The 17341-nt window shown below is 50.4% G+C and overlaps 6 protein-coding genes across 6 annotated transcripts; 3 read left to right on the top strand and 3 right to left on the bottom strand.

Annotated features, from left to right (window-relative positions):
* Positions 1 to 708: 708 nt before the first annotated feature.
* BC939DRAFT_419985 (WD40-repeat-containing domain protein) lies at positions 709 to 2076 on the bottom strand. The gene has a single exon (XM_051553070.1). It carries the CDS (start codon positions 1672 to 1674, stop codon positions 727 to 729), a length of 948 nt encoding a protein of 315 aa, XP_051416014.1. The 5' UTR covers positions 1675 to 2076; the 3' UTR covers positions 709 to 726.
* Positions 2077 to 6654: 4578 nt separating this feature from the next.
* Positions 6655 to 7722, top strand: BC939DRAFT_439940 (uncharacterized protein; the record flags this gene model as incomplete). The annotated part of the gene is made up of 5 exons (XM_051554019.1): positions 6655 to 6798; positions 6927 to 6951; positions 7066 to 7116; positions 7222 to 7359; positions 7542 to 7722. Coding segments are annotated over 4 exons (303 nt in total), but the record flags the coding sequence as incomplete, so codon positions are not given.
* Positions 7723 to 9274: 1552 nt separating this feature from the next.
* BC939DRAFT_303065 (WD40-repeat-containing domain protein) lies at positions 9275 to 12104 on the top strand. Its single transcript, XM_051551395.1, has 4 exons — positions 9275 to 9333; positions 9417 to 9614; positions 10651 to 11779; positions 11869 to 12104. The coding sequence occupies exons 2-4, from the start codon at positions 9574 to 9576 to the stop codon at positions 11917 to 11919; spliced, it is 1221 nt and encodes a 406-aa protein (XP_051416012.1). The 5' UTR covers positions 9275 to 9333; positions 9417 to 9573; the 3' UTR covers positions 11920 to 12104.
* A 57-nt stretch (positions 12105 to 12161) lies between these two features.
* BC939DRAFT_525772 (uncharacterized protein) lies at positions 12162 to 13397 on the bottom strand. Its single transcript, XM_051561328.1, has 5 exons — positions 13223 to 13397; positions 13027 to 13109; positions 12813 to 12932; positions 12695 to 12711; positions 12162 to 12607 (listed from the first exon to the last, which is right to left on the bottom strand). Exons 1-5 carry the CDS (start codon positions 13271 to 13273, stop codon positions 12192 to 12194), a joined length of 687 nt encoding a protein of 228 aa, XP_051416011.1. The 5' UTR covers positions 13274 to 13397; the 3' UTR covers positions 12162 to 12191.
* Positions 13398 to 13677: 280 nt separating this feature from the next.
* On the top strand, positions 13678 to 16066 carry BC939DRAFT_407058 (Met-10+ like-protein-domain-containing protein). The gene is made up of 7 exons (XM_051552861.1): positions 13678 to 13938; positions 14110 to 14210; positions 14299 to 14400; positions 14507 to 14760; positions 14857 to 15093; positions 15205 to 15734; positions 15858 to 16066. Exons 1-7 carry the CDS (start codon positions 13808 to 13810, stop codon positions 15973 to 15975), a joined length of 1473 nt encoding a protein of 490 aa, XP_051416010.1. The 5' UTR covers positions 13678 to 13807; the 3' UTR covers positions 15976 to 16066.
* A 1-nt stretch (position 16067) lies between these two features.
* On the bottom strand, positions 16068 to 17307 carry BC939DRAFT_439930 (acyl-CoA N-acyltransferase). Its single transcript, XM_051554018.1, has one exon. It carries the CDS (start codon positions 16983 to 16985, stop codon positions 16344 to 16346), a length of 642 nt encoding a protein of 213 aa, XP_051416009.1. The 5' UTR covers positions 16986 to 17307; the 3' UTR covers positions 16068 to 16343.
* Positions 17308 to 17341: the final 34 nt, after the last annotated feature.

Genomic DNA, 17341 nt, shown 5'->3' with positions numbered 1-17341 from the left:
GCTTGCGTCCACCGCCAACTCGCCCTTGCCCTGGCCCCACCGCGCTACTGCTGCCACTGCAGCTGCCGGCTTCTGTGTGCGATCTTGCATTCTGAATCCAAGGGTAGTGCCCATTTTTATCCGCCGGTTGAAGATAAAGAGGTCGTTGTCGATTGACCAAATGGCTGCGAATCGCATTGACAATGCTGTGCCACGCCATGATATCGTGGTGCATGTAAGGCCTGCAAGTCGAGCAGTACAGCCTACGGATCTCGACCTGCCCGACAAGTTTCTCGCATGTCGGGCACTTCTTGGACGTATAGTATTCATTTACACCAACCACGGTGTAGCCTAGGGACCTCGGCCTGTGGGACACTAAGACGAAGTCAGTAAAATATATAAAGTGATTTCACACAACTGGGAATCTTCAGTGATAGTACCCTTACCTTTTGAACAAAGTACGATTGGAAGGAGCCATGCAGCAATGAAAGCCTCGTCTTGGTTGAAACCTTGCCCAAACCGACTCCAATAACCACCCTGTTAGCTTTATCCCTCTTTCTGCCGATCGGGACGCCATCCAACTTGAGTAGACCCTTGCATCCCACTCGTGCTTCTTGAAACGGTTGTTGTCATTGTAGAACTCATCGAGTTGTCCCTTTATTGTCCCGAGCTCCGTAACATGACTCGCAAAGCTGGCGCCCTCGCTGCGCAGTGGTGGCAGTTTGGTCTCGATGTCGCTGATGGATTCTATTCCGTCGCCTGGGACGACGCTTTTTTGCCCTTCCATCCAAGCGGAGGGACATTCGCCGAATCGACTGGTTTCGCTGACTGTGCAGCAGGGGAACTGACCATGGGGAAGGTATCCAACATACTGTGGTTTGATGGCATCTTCAGTTTGGATGCCACGGACGCCATGCTGATCAGCTTCTTGCCTGTCTCGCGGAAGCTCGAAGGTGGAATCGGCACACCCACAGCGCCGCGCTGCTCCAATAGTCGCATATTTATCCTGTTCAAGCCTTGGGCATTTTGGATTGAGGTATCCGAGACAAAAAGTGAGTCATGCATCGTACTCCAATGTAGGAGCACCTTGTAGCGGTCATCCTCTTCTATGACCTTCCACACGCGTACAGACTTATCGTCACAGCCGGTTGCGAAATAGGTGCCGTTGAGAGTCGCGTTCCAGGCGATGCTTGTGACATATCCGTTGAAACCATTGACAACTGCCAAACACTGACCTAAATCTACATCCCACAGCCGCACCGTATAGTCGTCACTGATCGAAGCGATCTGCTGGCCGCTGGGCGAATACGCCACGCTCCTGACAGATTTGGTATGGCCGCTTAAAATAGGACCAGGTGCACCGGTTTGCACGTTCCACAGCCGCACCGTGTGGTCGTAAATGCCTGAGGCGATCTGCTGGCCGCTGGGCGAATACACCACACTCATAATATAGCTGGTATGTCGTAAGATGGGACCGGGTGCACCGGTTTGCGCATCCCACAGCCGTACCGTCTTGTCCTGACTGCCCGAAGCGATCTGCTGGCCGCTGGGTGAATACACCATGCTCCTGACAGGTTTGGTATGGCCGCTTAAGATGGGACCAGGCGCACCGGTTTCCGCGTCCCACAGTCGCACCGTGTTGTCGTGACTGCCCGAGGCGATCTGCTGGCCGCTGGGCGAATACGCCACGCTCATAATATAGCTGGTATGGCCGCCTAAGGTGGGACCAGGTTCACCGGTTTCCGCGTCCCACAGCCGCACCGTGTTGTCGTAACTGCCTGAGGCGATTTGCTGGCCGTTGGGCGAATACACCACGCAATCGACCACTCCGGTATGACCGCTTAAGATGGGACCAGGTGTACCGGTTTCCGCTTCCCACAGCCGCACCGTGTAGTCGTAACTGCTCGAAGCGATCTGCTGGCCGCTGGACGAGTACACTACCCTGTTAATGCCGTCGGTATGACCGCCTAAGATAGGACCAGGTGCACCGGTTTGCGCATCCCACAGCCGCACCGTGTGGTCGTGGCTGCCTGAGGCGACCTGCTGGCCGCTGGGCGAATACGCCACGCTCCTAACAGATTCGGTATGACCGCTTAAGGTGGGACCAGGTACTGTGGTTTCCGCGTCCCACAGCCGCACCGTGTAGTCGTGACTGCTGGAGGCGATCTGCTGGCCGCTGGGCGAGTACACCACGCTCCTGGCAGATTTGGTATGACCGCTTAAGATGGGACCAGGCGCACCGGTTTCTGCGTCCCACAGTCGCACCGTGTTGTCGTTACTGCTCGAGGCAATCTGCTGGCCACTGGGCGAATACACCGCGCTCCTGGCTGGCTTGGTATGACCGCTTAAGATGGGACCAGGTGCACCGGTTTCCGCGTCCCACAGTCGCACCGTGTTATCGTTACTGCTCGAGGCAATCTGCTGGCCACTGGGCGAATACAGCAAGATCCTAATATAGCTGGTATGTCGTAAGATGGGACCAGGTGTACCGGTTTGCGCATCCCACAGCCGCACCGTGCTGTCCTGACTGCCCGAGGCGATCTGCTGGCCGCTGGGCGAATACACCACGCTCAATACGATGTCGGTATGCCCGCGTAATATGGGGCCAGGTACACCGGTTTGTGCATCCCACAGTCGCACCGTGTTGTCGTGACTGCCTGAGGCGATCTGTTGGCCGCTGGGCGAATACACCACGCTCAATACGATGTCGGTATGCCCGCGTAATATGGGGCCAGGCGCACCAGTTTGTCCATCCCACAGCCGCACGGTGTTGTCGTTACTGCTGGAGGCGATCTGCTGGCCACTAGACGAGTATACCACCCTGTTGATGCCGCCGGTATGACCGCTTAAGATAGGACCAGGTGCACCGGTTTGCGCATCCCACAGTCGCACCGTGTTGTCGTGACTGCCCGAGGCGATCTGCTGGCCGCTGGGCGAATACACCGCGCTCCCGGTAGAGCCGGTATGGCAACGCAAGGTGTGGGTTTTTGCCCAAGTCGAGGTATCATACACGCTGATCGTCCCATCGCGAACGCTCACAGCACAGGTATTCCCGTCCGGCGAATATACGCAGGATTGTACCGCGTCATCTTCTTTAAGATATGGCCATTCGCCAAACTTGACGCCTGCCATTTGCGCGCTGCTCAAATCAGCCTGACGCAGCCAAATATTGCGAAGATTGACCTTTCTCAAATCAGCTCCCTGCAGCTGAGCAGAATCGAATTGGCCAAAGCTCAGGTCCGCCCCTGGAATTTGGATGCCTTTTAGATCTGCCCCAATAAACTGTACCCCGGCTCTGACTAATATCGTGATCGCATTGGCGGCTGCAACGCGCCACTCCTTGTCTGTTTTCGAGTGTTCGATCAAGGCATACAGTTGTTTTTTGAATATGGGCTCCTGTTGAATGCGCTCTTCCAGAAATTGCAGAACAGAAGGCTCGCTCACAAAATTCCTCCAGACCAATGGCGAGGTGGGCTCAACAGGCTGTTGCTCTTTGGCAGCGGCGGTCACGTTCTCTAGACCACCTTGGATCTCAAAGCTCCAAACGGAGCTGGTGCTCCCTCGACGGGCCGGGGTGAGTGCTCCATTCAAGTTCTTCCTGCCCTCTTGCGGTTCAAACACCGCGCGAGCTATGCAGTATTCCAGCAGCGATCTATGGATAAACCGGTACTGATTGCCGCTGCGGGTCAGAGGACAAGCTTCCAGTAGGAGCTGGTTCTCGTCTTCTCGGGAGAAAAACTTCTCTTTCCACGTCTCTTTGTCTCGTTTGTGAGAGTAGGCCACCACCGGATTACCTGCCTGATGCATGTAGATTGCACTAGCCAAATCCTTGAGAAACTCCATGCCGTTCTGAGTAAAGCCTTCGTCGTTCAGCCTCTCAAAGTCCGCCCTTGCTTGAGGGCCCAAGTCTTTGTCCCCAAGCCGCTTCTTGCCCCGCTCCAGCCACTGTTCCATGAACTGGTCATACAATGCGACTCTAGTGACCCGGACAGCCGAGAGGTCTTGTCCTGGATCCACCATGCGCGGCAGTACCTCCAAGGACAGCGTTAACATAAACGGATTCTTGACCAGGTCTTGCAGGCTGGGGATCTGATCAAGAGCCTGCAGGTAGTCCGTCATCTGCCAGAGCGGTTCCATCGCAGACACATATTTCTTGATGTAATCTTGGACTTGATCCATAGAGAACGGTGCAATGACCGCTTCTTGAAACAATGCTGGCTCTGCTTGGCGGTTGCGATCTGCTGGCTGGAACCGATCCCGATAATCGAGGCCAAGGTACTCGCTGCGGCAGCTAATTACCATCTGAGCACTCCATTCTCCCAGCTGATTCAGTCGGTTACTCATGTACAAGTTGTGGGTCTGCTGGCTCTCATCATATCCGTCGCAAATCAAGATGAATCTGCGGTAGCCTTTCAACTCTCTGATCTGGGGCTCGGTGAACCCTGCCCTCCGTAGTTGTTTGGCGATCAGATCCTGCTCTGGTTTGTCGATTGCGGGCAAGTTGATGAAGAGAGGAATTCTGCCTTCCTTTTTCTTGTAAGCGTCCCATAAGTCGCACTCGAGCGCCCGGTTAAAAGTCGACTTGCCTGCGCCAGAATCACCTAGCAGCAACATCACTTTTTGATTACTGCTCAGGAACTCCTTGACCTTGTCCATCAATGAAAACAGCGCATCATCGGGAGCTTGTAGACTAGCCTTGGCCTGAGGGGGAATATACACAGCGTCGCCTCGCTCCTTGAGACGTTGTTCTTTTAGCCGGCGCAAGTCAATTTCAATGTCGGGTTTATTCTGGACGCGATCGAGCAGGGATGGAGATGCCAGCATGGGTACAGAGACTACTAATGGGTACTGGCGCTGAGGATTCTCTCGGTAAGCTTGATAAAGGTCTTGCTTCTTGGCATCCCCATCTGTACCCAGCTCTTGCAACAGGGCTTCGGCAGCTATGGTGCGTAACATATTGATTATATTGGAGTGTGGTAGATAGAATTAGATATGGAGGTAGAGGTCTCAGCAGTCAATCACAAGAGATCGCACCTCAGTTGTCCTTCGTCCTAACATACACTGCAATGCGCCTCCTGACGTAGAAGCTAGCTGCTCAAGAATATTGAGAATCCACTGTTTGACGATGGCTTGCTGGCCCCATTCCGCATCGTTCTTGTACAGCTCACCTAGGAAGCCTACAGCGTTCCAGCGGGTGTCGGGGTCCCAGTTCGGATTCGCGGCTATTTCCCCAAGCCGTTGGCACACTCCCCATTGAAAAGCAAGATCACGACGGTAAGGTGCTTCACAGATCAGCTTCTTGACTTTGGCGAGTTGACCGTCTCGAATCAATTTATCGATACCACGTAATGCCGGATACCACGCACGTTTCTTAGCAAAGCTGAGGCCTTCCTTGAGACAGTCAAGAAAGTCCTGCCCGCTCTCCACTAGAGCCTTTGCGCCGTCGTACCCGATTTTAGCGACCTGGTAGACCTCGACCAAGCCGTCTTGAAGATGCCCTAGTCCCTCGATAAAACCATCCACATCTAGGCCCTTGACCGCGCTCACGACTCCTGAAATGCCCTTGACCACTGCTCGTCCACGTCTTAGCGTAGCTTGCAAGGGTGACTCGTCGTCCGGGACGTACTGCAGTGCTTGGAAGGCATAGGCGGCTTGATACACCAGATATGGGTCAGGGCTGCCCTTCAGTCCATTCAAATAGTCAGAGAGGGGCTCATGCAGCTGTTCGCGGTTCAGGTCCTTGACATGGCAATCGGCCATCGCATCCAAAACGTGTGACACCGCCAGTGTCAATTTATAAACATGGTGCGTCGATTGCTGATGGGTATCCTTCAAGCGCGTGCTGAGGACCTCCAATATCTTGACCAAATCATCGGCATCAAGGTATTCCAGTGAAGCGCGCTGCATCAACTGCGCCAGCCCTTCTAGTAGATAAAGCTCCAGCAAAGTGGCTTGATTGATGCCGTCGATAAAGTTCATGAGTAGTTTCCTGAATAGTTCTTGATCGAGTACAGGCGCCAAACAGGCCACTTCAGCCACAATGGGGGGCGATTTGAATGTGTCATTGATGAATGCCTTCGTCAAGTCCGCCGCCAACGTGCGTAGTCGTTCTTGCTCGTCTTCATCGCTCGCTTTGGCTTGAGACCAGGCCCGTTCGGCTTCATCGAGAAGTTCCAGAGACAGTGATGCAGAGGGCAACAAGCTGAGGCAGTACACGAGCTGAGAGGTACTAGCGAGGCGCGCACCCGCATTCGGCAAGGCACACTTGGTCCTAGTCGGAGTCAAGTCCCGATCAAAAATCTTTGGAGGAATATGTGCATTGTCGCGACCATTGGGGCCACTTAGGTCCGAAGGAGGAAGCAGGCGGGGCGTTGCTGAAAAGGAAGCAGCAGGAACGAGTGCGCGGTGAATAGTGCTGATCTCGTTGTTGCCGAGCTGAGAAGAGCCAGGCGATTGTTGGTTGACCTGCTGGACATAGCCCCATTTTTCAGCCTTCTTGTAGCTAGTGTGTGCCATTTCTCTATTCCCCAAGCTGACAAGCTGTTCACTGTGCTCGAAATAGGCGGTAGCGATTCCATTGCGCAGGGCTTGGTCCTCGACAGACAGGGGAGACGCAAGTGTCTTTTTCGCAGCCCTTTTCATCCGCGATAACGCAGCCTCTGCGTCGTCGCACAACGCTAAAGCAATTTCTCGATCCTTGACTGTGCGCGCATTCTCCAAATGAAAGTTGGCAAGCTCCAGTTCCTTTTGTGGCGAGAGAGCGCTTCGCGAGGACGAAAAAGTGTTACGCAACATGTAGCTTCTTTGCGAGTTTTGTTTCTGTTTTCGTAGAGGAGGTGGTGGCGATATTAGTGACCTTGTCGCCAATCAATATACTTGTGCGGGTAGTTAGCGTACGTGCTTACACTTGGAAGACACTGCAGTAACACAATGGGGGCACGATAAGATGCAACGGGCTGGGAGACTGCAGACGTAGTGGCGGCAGAACGGCCTATTACCAAATGCAAAGATTACTATCCATAGCTGCTGCCTGAACTTTATCATATGTAGCTACCCTGCGCAAGTGATGGCGCCTCACCTCGGAAGTGTTTATTCGACTCCTGTGTCCTTTGACTGGATGCCGAGGGAGTCCAAAAGGTTTGTTCACTTTGTGTCTTCTAGCAACGATACCAAATGTCTTCAATGAAGCATGACGGATTAATAACTATAGAACACGCCTATAGCCTACCCTCAAGTGACAAGAAACAGTGCCTCACCTCAACTCGAATCTGTTTCTCGATTCCTTTCACTGGCTGAGGAGATGGTCCGTCCTTGTGCAATGCTCTCTACTCCAACTCTTTGTTCAAGACTGTCCGCGCACGCATAGGGTGGTCGAGCGGGGTGATATTCGCCTCCCCTCGTTACTTCTAATTGAGATGTCTGTCATGCAAGAAGGGTTATTATTCATTGCACATGCACGGTTGTTCTTTCAACCTTCCTACACCCTGATCCCAGTCATTTTAGTAACAGCTCTTGGCTTAACTATAGCGGTTCATGCACAGGCAGGAAAGTCGTCTCCGCAGATAATCTGCGTTTTTTGTTACCTATGAATCGCCACTGGACTGTGCTTACTGAGATCAAGCAAAGACGTGCGAGGGACAGAGAGAGGTGAGAGAAAGAGAGAAAGACAAAAAACAGTGAATTGAGCGAGGGTATAGCTGGGAAAATGGGAAAATGGGAAAGAGGGAAAGAGAGGAAGTGGAGTGCAAAGGCTCAAAAGAATGAGCACTTTGAGACACATCCATCATTGCAGCATTGACCAAACAGACCCATGCTTTCTAACCATATCACTCCTTCGCCCTAATATAACGTGTAATGGGCTCCCATCGGATGCGAAAGAGAAGGGAAAACAAAATCTGAAAATTGCACCGAGCTCTAACTGCATGATTCCTATTAATGCCCAACCTTAGTTTATCATATATATTTAAGGCACTACTCAAATATCTCGACGATAAAATTTAAACATGGATTTTGAACCAGCCTCCATAACTGCAAACACAGCAATTTAGCTGAGTTTTTAGAGTTTACAAGTGAGGACAAAGGATAAAAATGCGTTTCAGCGTACGACTTAGCGGTGCAAGATATTCCTTCATGATAAAGTAGTCAAGGAGCTCAATTTTCATGAATGTTATGGTGGTATGAGGGTAAGATAGCAATAGTGAAGGCGGAAGGCAAGAGGCTCGGAGAAATAGGCCTATGAAACCCTTAATATGGTGCAGAATACAAGAGTGCTAATTTATTTCCGACCCTCTCTCTGTCTTTAAGCTATTTTCATCGTCGTCTTCGATTGTGATATGTGGAAAGTAGCCGAAGTACGTTCTTCCCGGACGCGCCACTTCTAAACTAAATGTGTGCTTACTAACGCACATGGAAAATAAAGCTAGACCAGCTAACTATGCCAGTTACATGGAGGAAAGTGCACCTTACGTGCTGACGACCTAATATATATCCTATAGTGTGTGGTCGACGTCCAGTTTCGTACAAAGCATTACAAGGCTACGAACCGTCTCGACGTTCATCGCCTGCCAGATTACGAAAGACGGCAAAAGCCAAGGCTGCTGCTATTGACCTCGAGCTCGCAAAGACATTAATCGACATAACGAAGGCTGCTGAAGGTGTTAAGTCCTTCGAGAATCGTCCAAATGTAGAGCCATATGCCATGAGCGTTTATACCCTTATCCTTATTTCCCACAGCTTTGCACCCATCCAGCTTCTCCCGATGGGACTGACGTTTCGAAACGGATTTTGCTTCTCCCGATGGGACTGACGTTTCGGAATGGATTTTGCAAGCATGTCCTGCACCAGAGGCATTCGCCCAAAAAAAGACCGCCTTAGTCCATCCGCATCTTGTCTCTTCAGCATCATTCCCTCCTGAGGACACACGAACAAGTAGCATCAACAGGAGAAGCAGGCAGGAGCACATACTCGCATCTTCATTCATCAATAGTTATGTCTGGGCCATCGAGGTCATCCTCCGTTTCACCCTATAAAGAGCCACCCAGCTCGCCAGCTTTCAGTATACCGGACGAAGGCTACGACGAACAGCGGATAGAACTCCCCAAGTGGGTCCACCAATGGACGGACGAGCAAAAAGCAGGTAAAGGAGCTCATATCAATGTTTTCTTCTCGAGTACATATCTATTCCTGCTACAGGTCATTTAACGAAGCAGCTCGTTTCATTGAATGCGAATCTAGAGCTCGCAATTCAACTCCTAAAATCAGTTTCTCCTTCGGTCTTCACAAGAAGTTACACTCGCCTTACCCCCTTATTTGAATACAGGGATTTCCTGGTCCTTCTCCCGTACGAACTCACAGGTAAGTTTTCTGCAGTATTTATTGAATGACTCAATGGCCAGTAGGGATATCGCCGGCTTGACATATCGCATTTCTCTACCTAGTGCATTTACTGTCGTTTTTGGATGAAAAGTCATTGGCTACAGTTGCGCTTGTCTCCAAAGCCTGGAGCAAATTTGCATCCGACAACACAGTTTGGAAGGGACTTTATTTCAAACGAGGCTGGAAAGTGAACGAGGACATGGTGGATTGGTACCTGACATGGGCAGACATGGAAGAGCAATGGCTCCTAGGCCCAAGGGGTATGTACCCAAGAGTTCACTTCGAGTCCGAGTCGACTGTGAGCCGAGGAAAGCGCAAGATGCTGGACCATGACATGCTGGCTTGTGGAGGCAACGATGGCGAGAACTACAGGATGCTGCAGGACCATGTCGACCTCGGTGCAGCATACGAGCTTCAAACGGACGACGATGAAGAAAATACTACGCATGCACATCTGGAGCCTTACCAGCAACTTGAGCCCTTCCCTATATATAGCTCACCATACGACCATACGGAGGACGTCGACATGGCACGGTCTCATATGGATGACTATGAAGGCGGCAGCTCTCCTATATCGTTCCCAGCTTCGCCGCCAGCCATACATGAATCATCTGCATCGCCAGAACAGTCACCGCTTTATGACTCTAGCGGGTCTTTTCCTCGAACCAGAGGCTCTTCCTCCATGCGGATGCCGAACCAACGACATGGTCGATTCTCACTTTCGAACACGACCTTTATGCCATCCCTTCCACGCGCCCGCATGCCAATGTACACTCTCGGGAGTAACCTTATGACACCACCATCTATGCTAAAAAAACTATCCCGTCGAAACAGCCCTCCATTGCCACTCAGGATACCCGGTATGCAAGGCGCAGCAGCTTCGTCTAGTTCAACATCCACCTCACGACAGCCTAGATTCTTTGGACACCAAAGGGCGAACTCTGCGGATCAGCTCCGTTCGAGCTCTCAGCCATCATCACCAACCCTGCCAGCATCGCCTACTCTTCTGGGCAATTACATAAGTGGTCCTCACTCACCTCTTACCACAAAGAGCCTCTGGAGTGTGATCAGGCATGGTGTTATGGGCGTATCTGGATCATCCGCATGGCCCTCATTGCATTCACACAAGCATGCGGATCCTACTGAACTTGATCCATCGTCCTCCAATCGCCAAGCCCACCAGCAGCAGCAGCAGCACCACCACCACCATCACCACCATCACCTTTCGCCTTCGCTTCCATCATGGCTGATGCACCTACCTTCCCCACTCACCAGCGCATCCTCGCGCTATCATAGGAATTCAAACACGCAACTGTCGGCGCCGTCCGTGACGACTACTCTCTCAAGTCCACTCATGGTGAATAGCTCGACCGGACCTATTTTTGAGACGAGGCAGCCACCAATACCTAAGCGCATTGATTATCTGGATCCCAACGCGCCGCTTCCACCAGAAGTTTTAAGTGCAGACGCTCTTCATGTGCATCGCCACCCTGTGACTAAGCGGCCAATGATCAACTGGAAATTCCTCTGTCAGCAACGCAGACTGCTGGAACAAAACTGGAATCGAGGAATTCACTTTGCGAAGGAGCTCCCAGGACACACAGAGGGCATCTATTGCATTCAGTTTGACGATAACAAGATCATTAGTGGCAGCCGTGACAACACTATCAAGATCTGGGATCTTGCGTCAGGACTTTGCCTAAGAACATACTCGGGCCATAGTGCCAGTGTACTTTGCCTACAGTATGACGAGAGCCGGATCGTGAGTGGGAGCAGTGATACCTCCATTATTGTTTGGGACCTCGATATAGGCAAGGTGCTTCGGCGATTGACAGGACATGCGGACAGTGTTTTGAGCCTCCGATTTGAGAAGGACATCGTGGTCAGCTGCAGCAAGGACCGGACTGTCAAGATTTGGAAGATCAGCACAGGCGAGATGATCAGAACGCTGATTGGCCATCGTGCTGCTGTCAATGCTGTTCAGTTTTCACCTGAATCTGCCGCTCCATCGCCGTTTGCGGGAAGTCCCAGGGTGGTGGTTTCTGCTAGTGGCGACAAGACCATCAAAATATGGTCTTTTGAGACTGGCGAGTGTTTGCGAACTTTGGAGGGCCATGCTCGAGGTATTGCCTGTATTCAGTTTGAAGACAACATCATTGTCAGCGGGAGCTCTGATCGGTCCATCAAGATCTGGGACATTACAAGGGGCGAATGTGTTAAGACGCTGGTTGGACACGATGGGCTTGTCAGGACGTTACAGTTCACCGGAGGAAGGATCATTAGCGGGGGTTATGATGAGACACTCAAGATTTGGGACCAGGAGACAGGCAAGTTGCTTGCAGATATGGATGGTCGACACTCTCACCGCGTCTTCAAACTGCAGTTCAATGATTCCAAGATTGTTAGTTGCTCACAAGATCAAAAGGTATTTGCCCAAAAGATTCACTCTCGAAGAGCCCTCATTGACGACGAGTGTATGCACGCGAGAATTAACATGGTTTCCTGCTTGTCTAGATCATCATTTGGGACTTCGCCGTGGGCGTCGATACTACATTTTTGATGTGACGAATGCCCTCTTCACGCCCTTTTTTGAAGCACCCCTACAATTCTATGCATCTTGCATTTATATACCATGGATTGCAACCTACAGCTTGCATCCATTACCCTTCGGTCCGCAGGACTGTCACTGTCGCATTGTTATTCTCGCTGTGTAATTTAGGAGCCATTGTATCGCTCTTCATTGTATCAAGAAAAACAACCGTTGTACCAATACATTCTGAATAATAATGAAAAAGAAAAAAGCAATTCTTGCATGTTATAATGTTGCTTGTAATGATCTACAATTGAACTCTCTGGATTTTATCCATCACCTCACTGACTGCAGGATCTGCAGACCCGTCAAGGGCAGGTTCTGTCTGGCATGACCCATTGCATCCAATTTTGGGCCCATTCAGGTCGAGATCCATGCCGGTGGGCCCTCCGTTCACTGATCCCTGCAGTTCAACCTCCACCTTGGGCCTATTGCCAGCAAGTCGCTTAACTTTTGCATCTTCGCTCTCATGCTCTAATTTCTCTGCGTCCTCGTCAGAGAGGTCGCTGCTGTCTTCATCCGAATCCGTAGGTGGCAGTTCTGGCCAACTTTCTCTGGGGCCAGCCCAACCACACTCTTCGCACAGCTTGGTAACAGCAGGATCGTGAGGCTGCTTTGAACATTCTCTAATCTTTTTCAAGTACCGAAGTGGAAGATCGTAATCTAGAGAGATCGAATAAAGAAAAGTATTTGACGATGAGAACTTGAGCTCCTTTGATGGAAGTCTTTACCAGAAAGCGCGAGACTTACGAATCCCATCGCAGAACCTGGAGATACATATGAAGGACATGTAAGAATGCGGTGAAAAATGATTAGCATGCGCGACGTAGGATAATATCTTGCAGTGTTGAAAAACAGGTCAACTTACGGTGGACGGGTGGTGTATCTGCAATCACAGATGCTGTACATGGTCTGAGTGTTTTTGCCATCGGGCACTCGCCATCGAAGAGGTTTGAACGAAGTGCCTTTGTGGGACTTGCCATCGCACCTAATGATCATTCCATAACGGGGGGCTTTATTGTGAGCAGATACACTCATCCCTTACATTGCGATACAGCATGATGAAGGCCTGTGAGATTTACCATGGTCCTTTCTTGGTCAGTCCGCATGTGCACCACTCCTTGATCGAGCCTGGCTTGAGATTACGGACTGTGCATGGGTTATACTATGGACAGTTGCAAAGATGCAGCAGGGACATAGAAAGATGTGAGTGGTCCTTAGAAAATACACTGGCGATACTCTGTCATATATGCGATATGAAATTTTAATAGATCTTACGTTTGTGACCTTTGGTTTGCGAGCAAGGTGGCCCAAGTCTTCGATATCCATTGCGGTATGTTAGTTATATGGGAATCACAAGGCGAGTCAGAAGATGAGAGTGATTAGAGTGATGAATGCAATGATGAGGGAGGGGAGAGAAGGAATGGGGAAGGTAAATGGGGAAGAAGGTGACGAAGTGATGCCGAAGTGCCTCTCTCTCATTTATTTTCTCACGAAAGGGTTTACTTACGGTGTTTATCCAGATGGGTCTCGACTGTTGCATTCAGAGTGAGCATGCAGCGGATAGAAGCACTCGTCTCCCCTACGACAATATGTACACCTTCTGGCTTCAATGACCTAATGCCAGGGGATTGGTTTCTTTCGTGAGGCAATTGGGTACCATCGCTAGATCTCGTATCCCACTAAGTGTGAGATCCCTGGAAGTGGGATTGTATATTAAAACAACTTCGCCCAAAAAATCGACCTGAATGTTTGACAACAGCCTCTCTAAATGACCGTCCCATTTAACTGCAATGAAAAACGTTTTTTTTGATCGAGTCCACCCTGTCCCCCATTCGTTGATCATCCCTCACGACCATCAGCATGATCCCGCCACCAGTCGTCCAGCGAGGGTTATTGGCTCTGGACAAGTCTCTGTTTACCAGGACCGTCAGTGTGATGGCTCTAAGGATTCCAGCCAGCTTGACCATGGAATGCAAAAAGGTCATTGGGACGTATGTACAAGAAAGCAGAAAACAGTGACAGGAGCTATGCCAATCGAGGTGTTGAGGACATGATGGTATCATGCCCGCAGCTAAAGCAAGCAAAAGCGGAGAGCCAACGACTGACATCGCCAGCGCTAACCAATTCACTCGATTAATGCTACATACTTCCCAACGCGATAGTGACATGTTACTGGAACCCAAGATCAGGAACGTCGTGGACAGCGACGACGGAGAAAAGTCTAAGCGACTAGTTCTCTTGAACCTGGATATTAAGAATGAAGGCAAATTCTAAAGCAATTAGAGGCATACAGTTCTTTTCTGTGTGATACATGTAATCTAACTGCTTTTGTGGTTAATTGCTGCTGATAGATCTCGAAGGCGCATCCGAAATGACCAAAAGTTTCGTCAAAAAGAAGGACATCGCGCTCACGAAAACAGAGCTAACAGTTGGATACGATCATTGGACGGCAGGTAAGTATTCTGAGAATGCATGTCCTTTAACGAGCAGTGGAAGAAACAGTGTTTTACGTCGCAGTCAATTGAACACATTTTACAACTCTCATTACGCCCCTGATAGACGAGGTTCTGCGCGCGATTCTTCCAGAGGATATCATTGACGAGGCACCCTCGTCGTTCACGACCGTTGGACATATCGCACACATGAATCTCAAAGACGAATATCTCCCCTACAAGCATTTAATCGGCCAAGTGATCATGGATAAGAACCCGAACCTTAGGACTATCGTCAACAAGACAGATACCATCGATACCACCTTCAGGTTTTTCAAGATGGAGCTTCTTGCTGGAGAGGATGATATGATTGCAGAAGTTGTGAGTCACGGATCTTGGATGGGCATTCAATCATATTGTATGACGCCTCAGTGGCCTCTCCTCTAACGTATTGTCTGTGTTTGGCACGATATGTAGAGAGAGAGCGGATGCAAGTTCAAACTGGATTTCTCGCAAGTGTACTGGAACTCTCGTCTGCATACAGAGCATGAGCGCCTTGTCAGAATGTTCAGTGCAAACGACGCGGTTTGCGATGTCATGGCAGGCATAGGGCCATTCGCCATGCCCGCTGCAAAGAAAGGCTGCACCGTCTACGCAAACGATCTCAACCCGACTTCGTATCAGTACATGCTCGAGAACAAGGCCTTAAACAAGGTACCACGCATTTCGTTTGAGTGGCAGAGAGATCTAAAGCGGGGGAGAGAGGGGAGGAGGGGTTGACCTGTAACTAATCGACGGTTACTGTCTGTGTATGCCGTTTGCCAGCTCAAAGACAACTTGAGGATTTATAATTTAGATGGTCGGGATTTTATTCGCAAGGCTGTCGAGGATCTGGAGAAGTCTGGGTATAAACGTCCACCACTGCCACCTGTGGTCACTAAAGGAAAGAAAGGCGCTGCGAAGGACTCAACAGTCGCTGTCACCGAACCAACACCTACTCCAGTACCAGCACAAGCTCAGGATATATCACCGACATCCCATTCGTTCCAAACATTTGATCACTTTGTGATGAACCTGCCAGCAACAGCGATTGAGTTCCTTGACGCCTTCTGCGGTCTGTTCAAGGGTCGCGAGGCAGATATATCTGAGCCCAAGAAGCAGCTTCCCATGATTCATTGCCATTGTTTCTCCAAGAGTGATACACCTGAGGAGGACGTGAGGGAACGCGTCGAGGCTGTGATGGGCGGCTCTCTTGAAATGGACTCTGTCAAGTTGCACTGGGTCCGTAAGGTTGCACCGAACAAGGATATGTATTGTATCTCTTTCCGTCTGCCCGCTGAAATTGCATTTGCAAGGTAAGGTAACGTCCATGTCCACTTAATTTAATATTTCATTTGTCACATACGGTGTCTGCATAGTAATTGCTCACTATGTATGCATCCGCTTTTTTTTTTTTCATAAAAATAAAATGCTCACAGTGACGGGAAGCGAAAGCCCGAGCCAGAACTTGAAGCCAGCATTACCAGCAGTGTCACAGACCCTGCTACTACTGGCACTACGGAAGAATCAACGGCCAAGCGTCCCAAGACTGAATAAGCAGGAGCGCCAATATCTACGTTGTTTAATTGGCATTCCCATGCATCGAGTCATCTACCGCAATAATAAAATCGTCGTCTGATATCCATCCAACAACTTGAATTCTGGCCCGGAATCAAGGCTCTTTCTGTGCGTGGGGCCTCGAGACATCAAATATGAAAAACAACCCGATGAACACCTGAAGCAGTAGATGTTTGTGTCAGGGATATATTTGTTGCAGAAGAAAGATGACGGGCTATGTAAAATGGCGAATACAAGTTGAGACTAAGGCGAAAAAAAGAGGGAATAAGTGTACGCTAGTCCATGCATTGGGGGATATCTATGGGAATGAACGAAAAGGGAAAAAAAATTGGGGAACAGGGGCCGACTCAAAGCTTGGCTGCTGTTGGCTTGACGACATACCAGCCCATCTCCACGCCTTTTCTCTCGAAGCCGCACTTTTCGTAGAAGGGTACGTTCTTCTCGGAGCAGTCGAGAATGACCTTGTAGCAGCCCTGCTGCTTTCCAATGGCCTTGAGAGTCTCAATAATCCTCAGACCGAGCTTCTTGCCTTGCTGATCGCCCGAGACAGCAATGTCCTCGATATGGCCGACCAGGCCGAGACCACGAATGAACTTACGCTCGACAACAATAGTTCCTGCGGCGACAATCTTGCCACGTCCTGGGGTGACCAAATTGGGTGTTGACGACGTGGCGGATCCAGCCAAGGTGGCGGGCACGTTCATGTCCTCGATGACGATGGTGAAGTACTGGTCATTGTGATCCTGGAGGTATTGGAAGCGCCTCTGGAAGTCTGCGTCTGAGATGGCTCCAACGGTTGTGAGGACCTCAAGGGTCTTGAGGAACGAGCTGTTGGATCGCACCTGGTTGTCGGTCCTGCACAAAGGCCTGATGACGTAACCTGAAGGGAGAGGGTCCTGCAGCTCGGCGGGGATGAAGGCGGGGTCGAACAAGAGGTCATTGGACTTCTTGAATGGACTCTTGGACTTGAATGTCTGTACGGGAGCCATTGCTACTGATATTGGTGATTTCGAATTACAAAGAGCTTGGTGGGGTTCTTGTTTTTTCCTGAGGGGAAGCCGCGATGAGGAAGAGATGGAGAAAGATGGAATGAAGAAAGAGATGAAGAAAAGAGGAACAAGTGGAGTGGGAGTGGTTTAAAAAGGGGATCCAAGGAAGACGATGTGTACGTAGCTGGAATGCTGGGGTTCTGGCGATAATGATAGCATGATCCTCATCCGTGGGAGATACCCGACCAGCAGCGTGTTTATTTTTAAAGTTAACAGAGACGAATGAGAGGACGCGGACACGAATGATGCCCACGGAGCAGACGGGCGAACAGGATGCGGGCTCTCTCTGTCTCTGC

Source organism: Gamsiella multidivaricata (genome assembly GCF_025024155.1).
Source record: "Gamsiella multidivaricata strain RSA 2152 chromosome Unknown BC939scaffold_8, whole genome shotgun sequence".
In the NCBI taxonomy this organism is placed as follows: Eukaryota; Fungi; Mortierellomycota; class Mortierellomycetes; order Mortierellales; family Mortierellaceae; genus Gamsiella; species Gamsiella multidivaricata.
The sequence above is the reverse complement of the archived record's forward strand: the minus strand, read 5'-3'. Positions and strand labels throughout refer to the sequence as shown.

What these genes read in the sequence shown, in the direction of transcription:
- BC939DRAFT_419985 (XM_051553070.1), bottom strand. Translation starts at nt 1,674, where the DNA reads ATGAGCGTGGCGTATTCGCCCAGCGGCCAGCAGATCGCCTCGGGCAGT.
- BC939DRAFT_303065 (XM_051551395.1), top strand. Translation starts at nt 9,574, where the DNA reads ATGGGCAGACATGGAAGAGCAATGGCTCCTAGGCCCAAGGG. An exon ending in ATGGCTCCTAGGCCCAAGGG is followed by an intron (nt 9,615 to 10,650) that starts GTATGTACCCAA and finishes GCGCTATCATAG; the next exon opens with GAATTCAAACACGCAACTGT. An exon ending in GTTGCTCACAAGATCAAAAG is followed by an intron (nt 11,780 to 11,868) that starts GTATTTGCCCAA and finishes CTGCTTGTCTAG; the next exon opens with ATCATCATTTGGGACTTCGC.
- BC939DRAFT_525772 (XM_051561328.1), bottom strand. Translation starts at nt 13,273, where the DNA reads ATGGATATCGAAGACTTGGGCCACCTTGCTCGCAAACCAAAGGTCACA. An exon ending in GCAAACCAAAGGTCACAAAC is followed by an intron (nt 13,110 to 13,222) that starts GTAAGATCTATT and finishes AACTGTCCATAG; the next exon opens with TATAACCCATGCACAGTCCG. An exon ending in CTGACCAAGAAAGGACCATG is followed by an intron (nt 12,933 to 13,026) that starts GTAAATCTCACA and finishes AATGATCATTAG; the next exon opens with GTGCGATGGCAAGTCCCACA.
- BC939DRAFT_407058 (XM_051552861.1), top strand. Translation starts at nt 13,808, where the DNA reads ATGATCCCGCCACCAGTCGTCCAGCGAGGGTTATTGGCTCTGGACAAG. An exon ending in ATGATATGATTGCAGAAGTT is followed by an intron (nt 14,761 to 14,856) that starts GTGAGTCACGGA and finishes CACGATATGTAG; the next exon opens with AGAGAGAGCGGATGCAAGTT. An exon ending in GCTGAAATTGCATTTGCAAG is followed by an intron (nt 15,735 to 15,857) that starts GTAAGGTAACGT and finishes AAATGCTCACAG; the next exon opens with TGACGGGAAGCGAAAGCCCG.
- BC939DRAFT_439930 (XM_051554018.1), bottom strand. Translation starts at nt 16,985, where the DNA reads ATGGCTCCCGTACAGACATTCAAGTCCAAGAGTCCATTCAAGAAGTCC.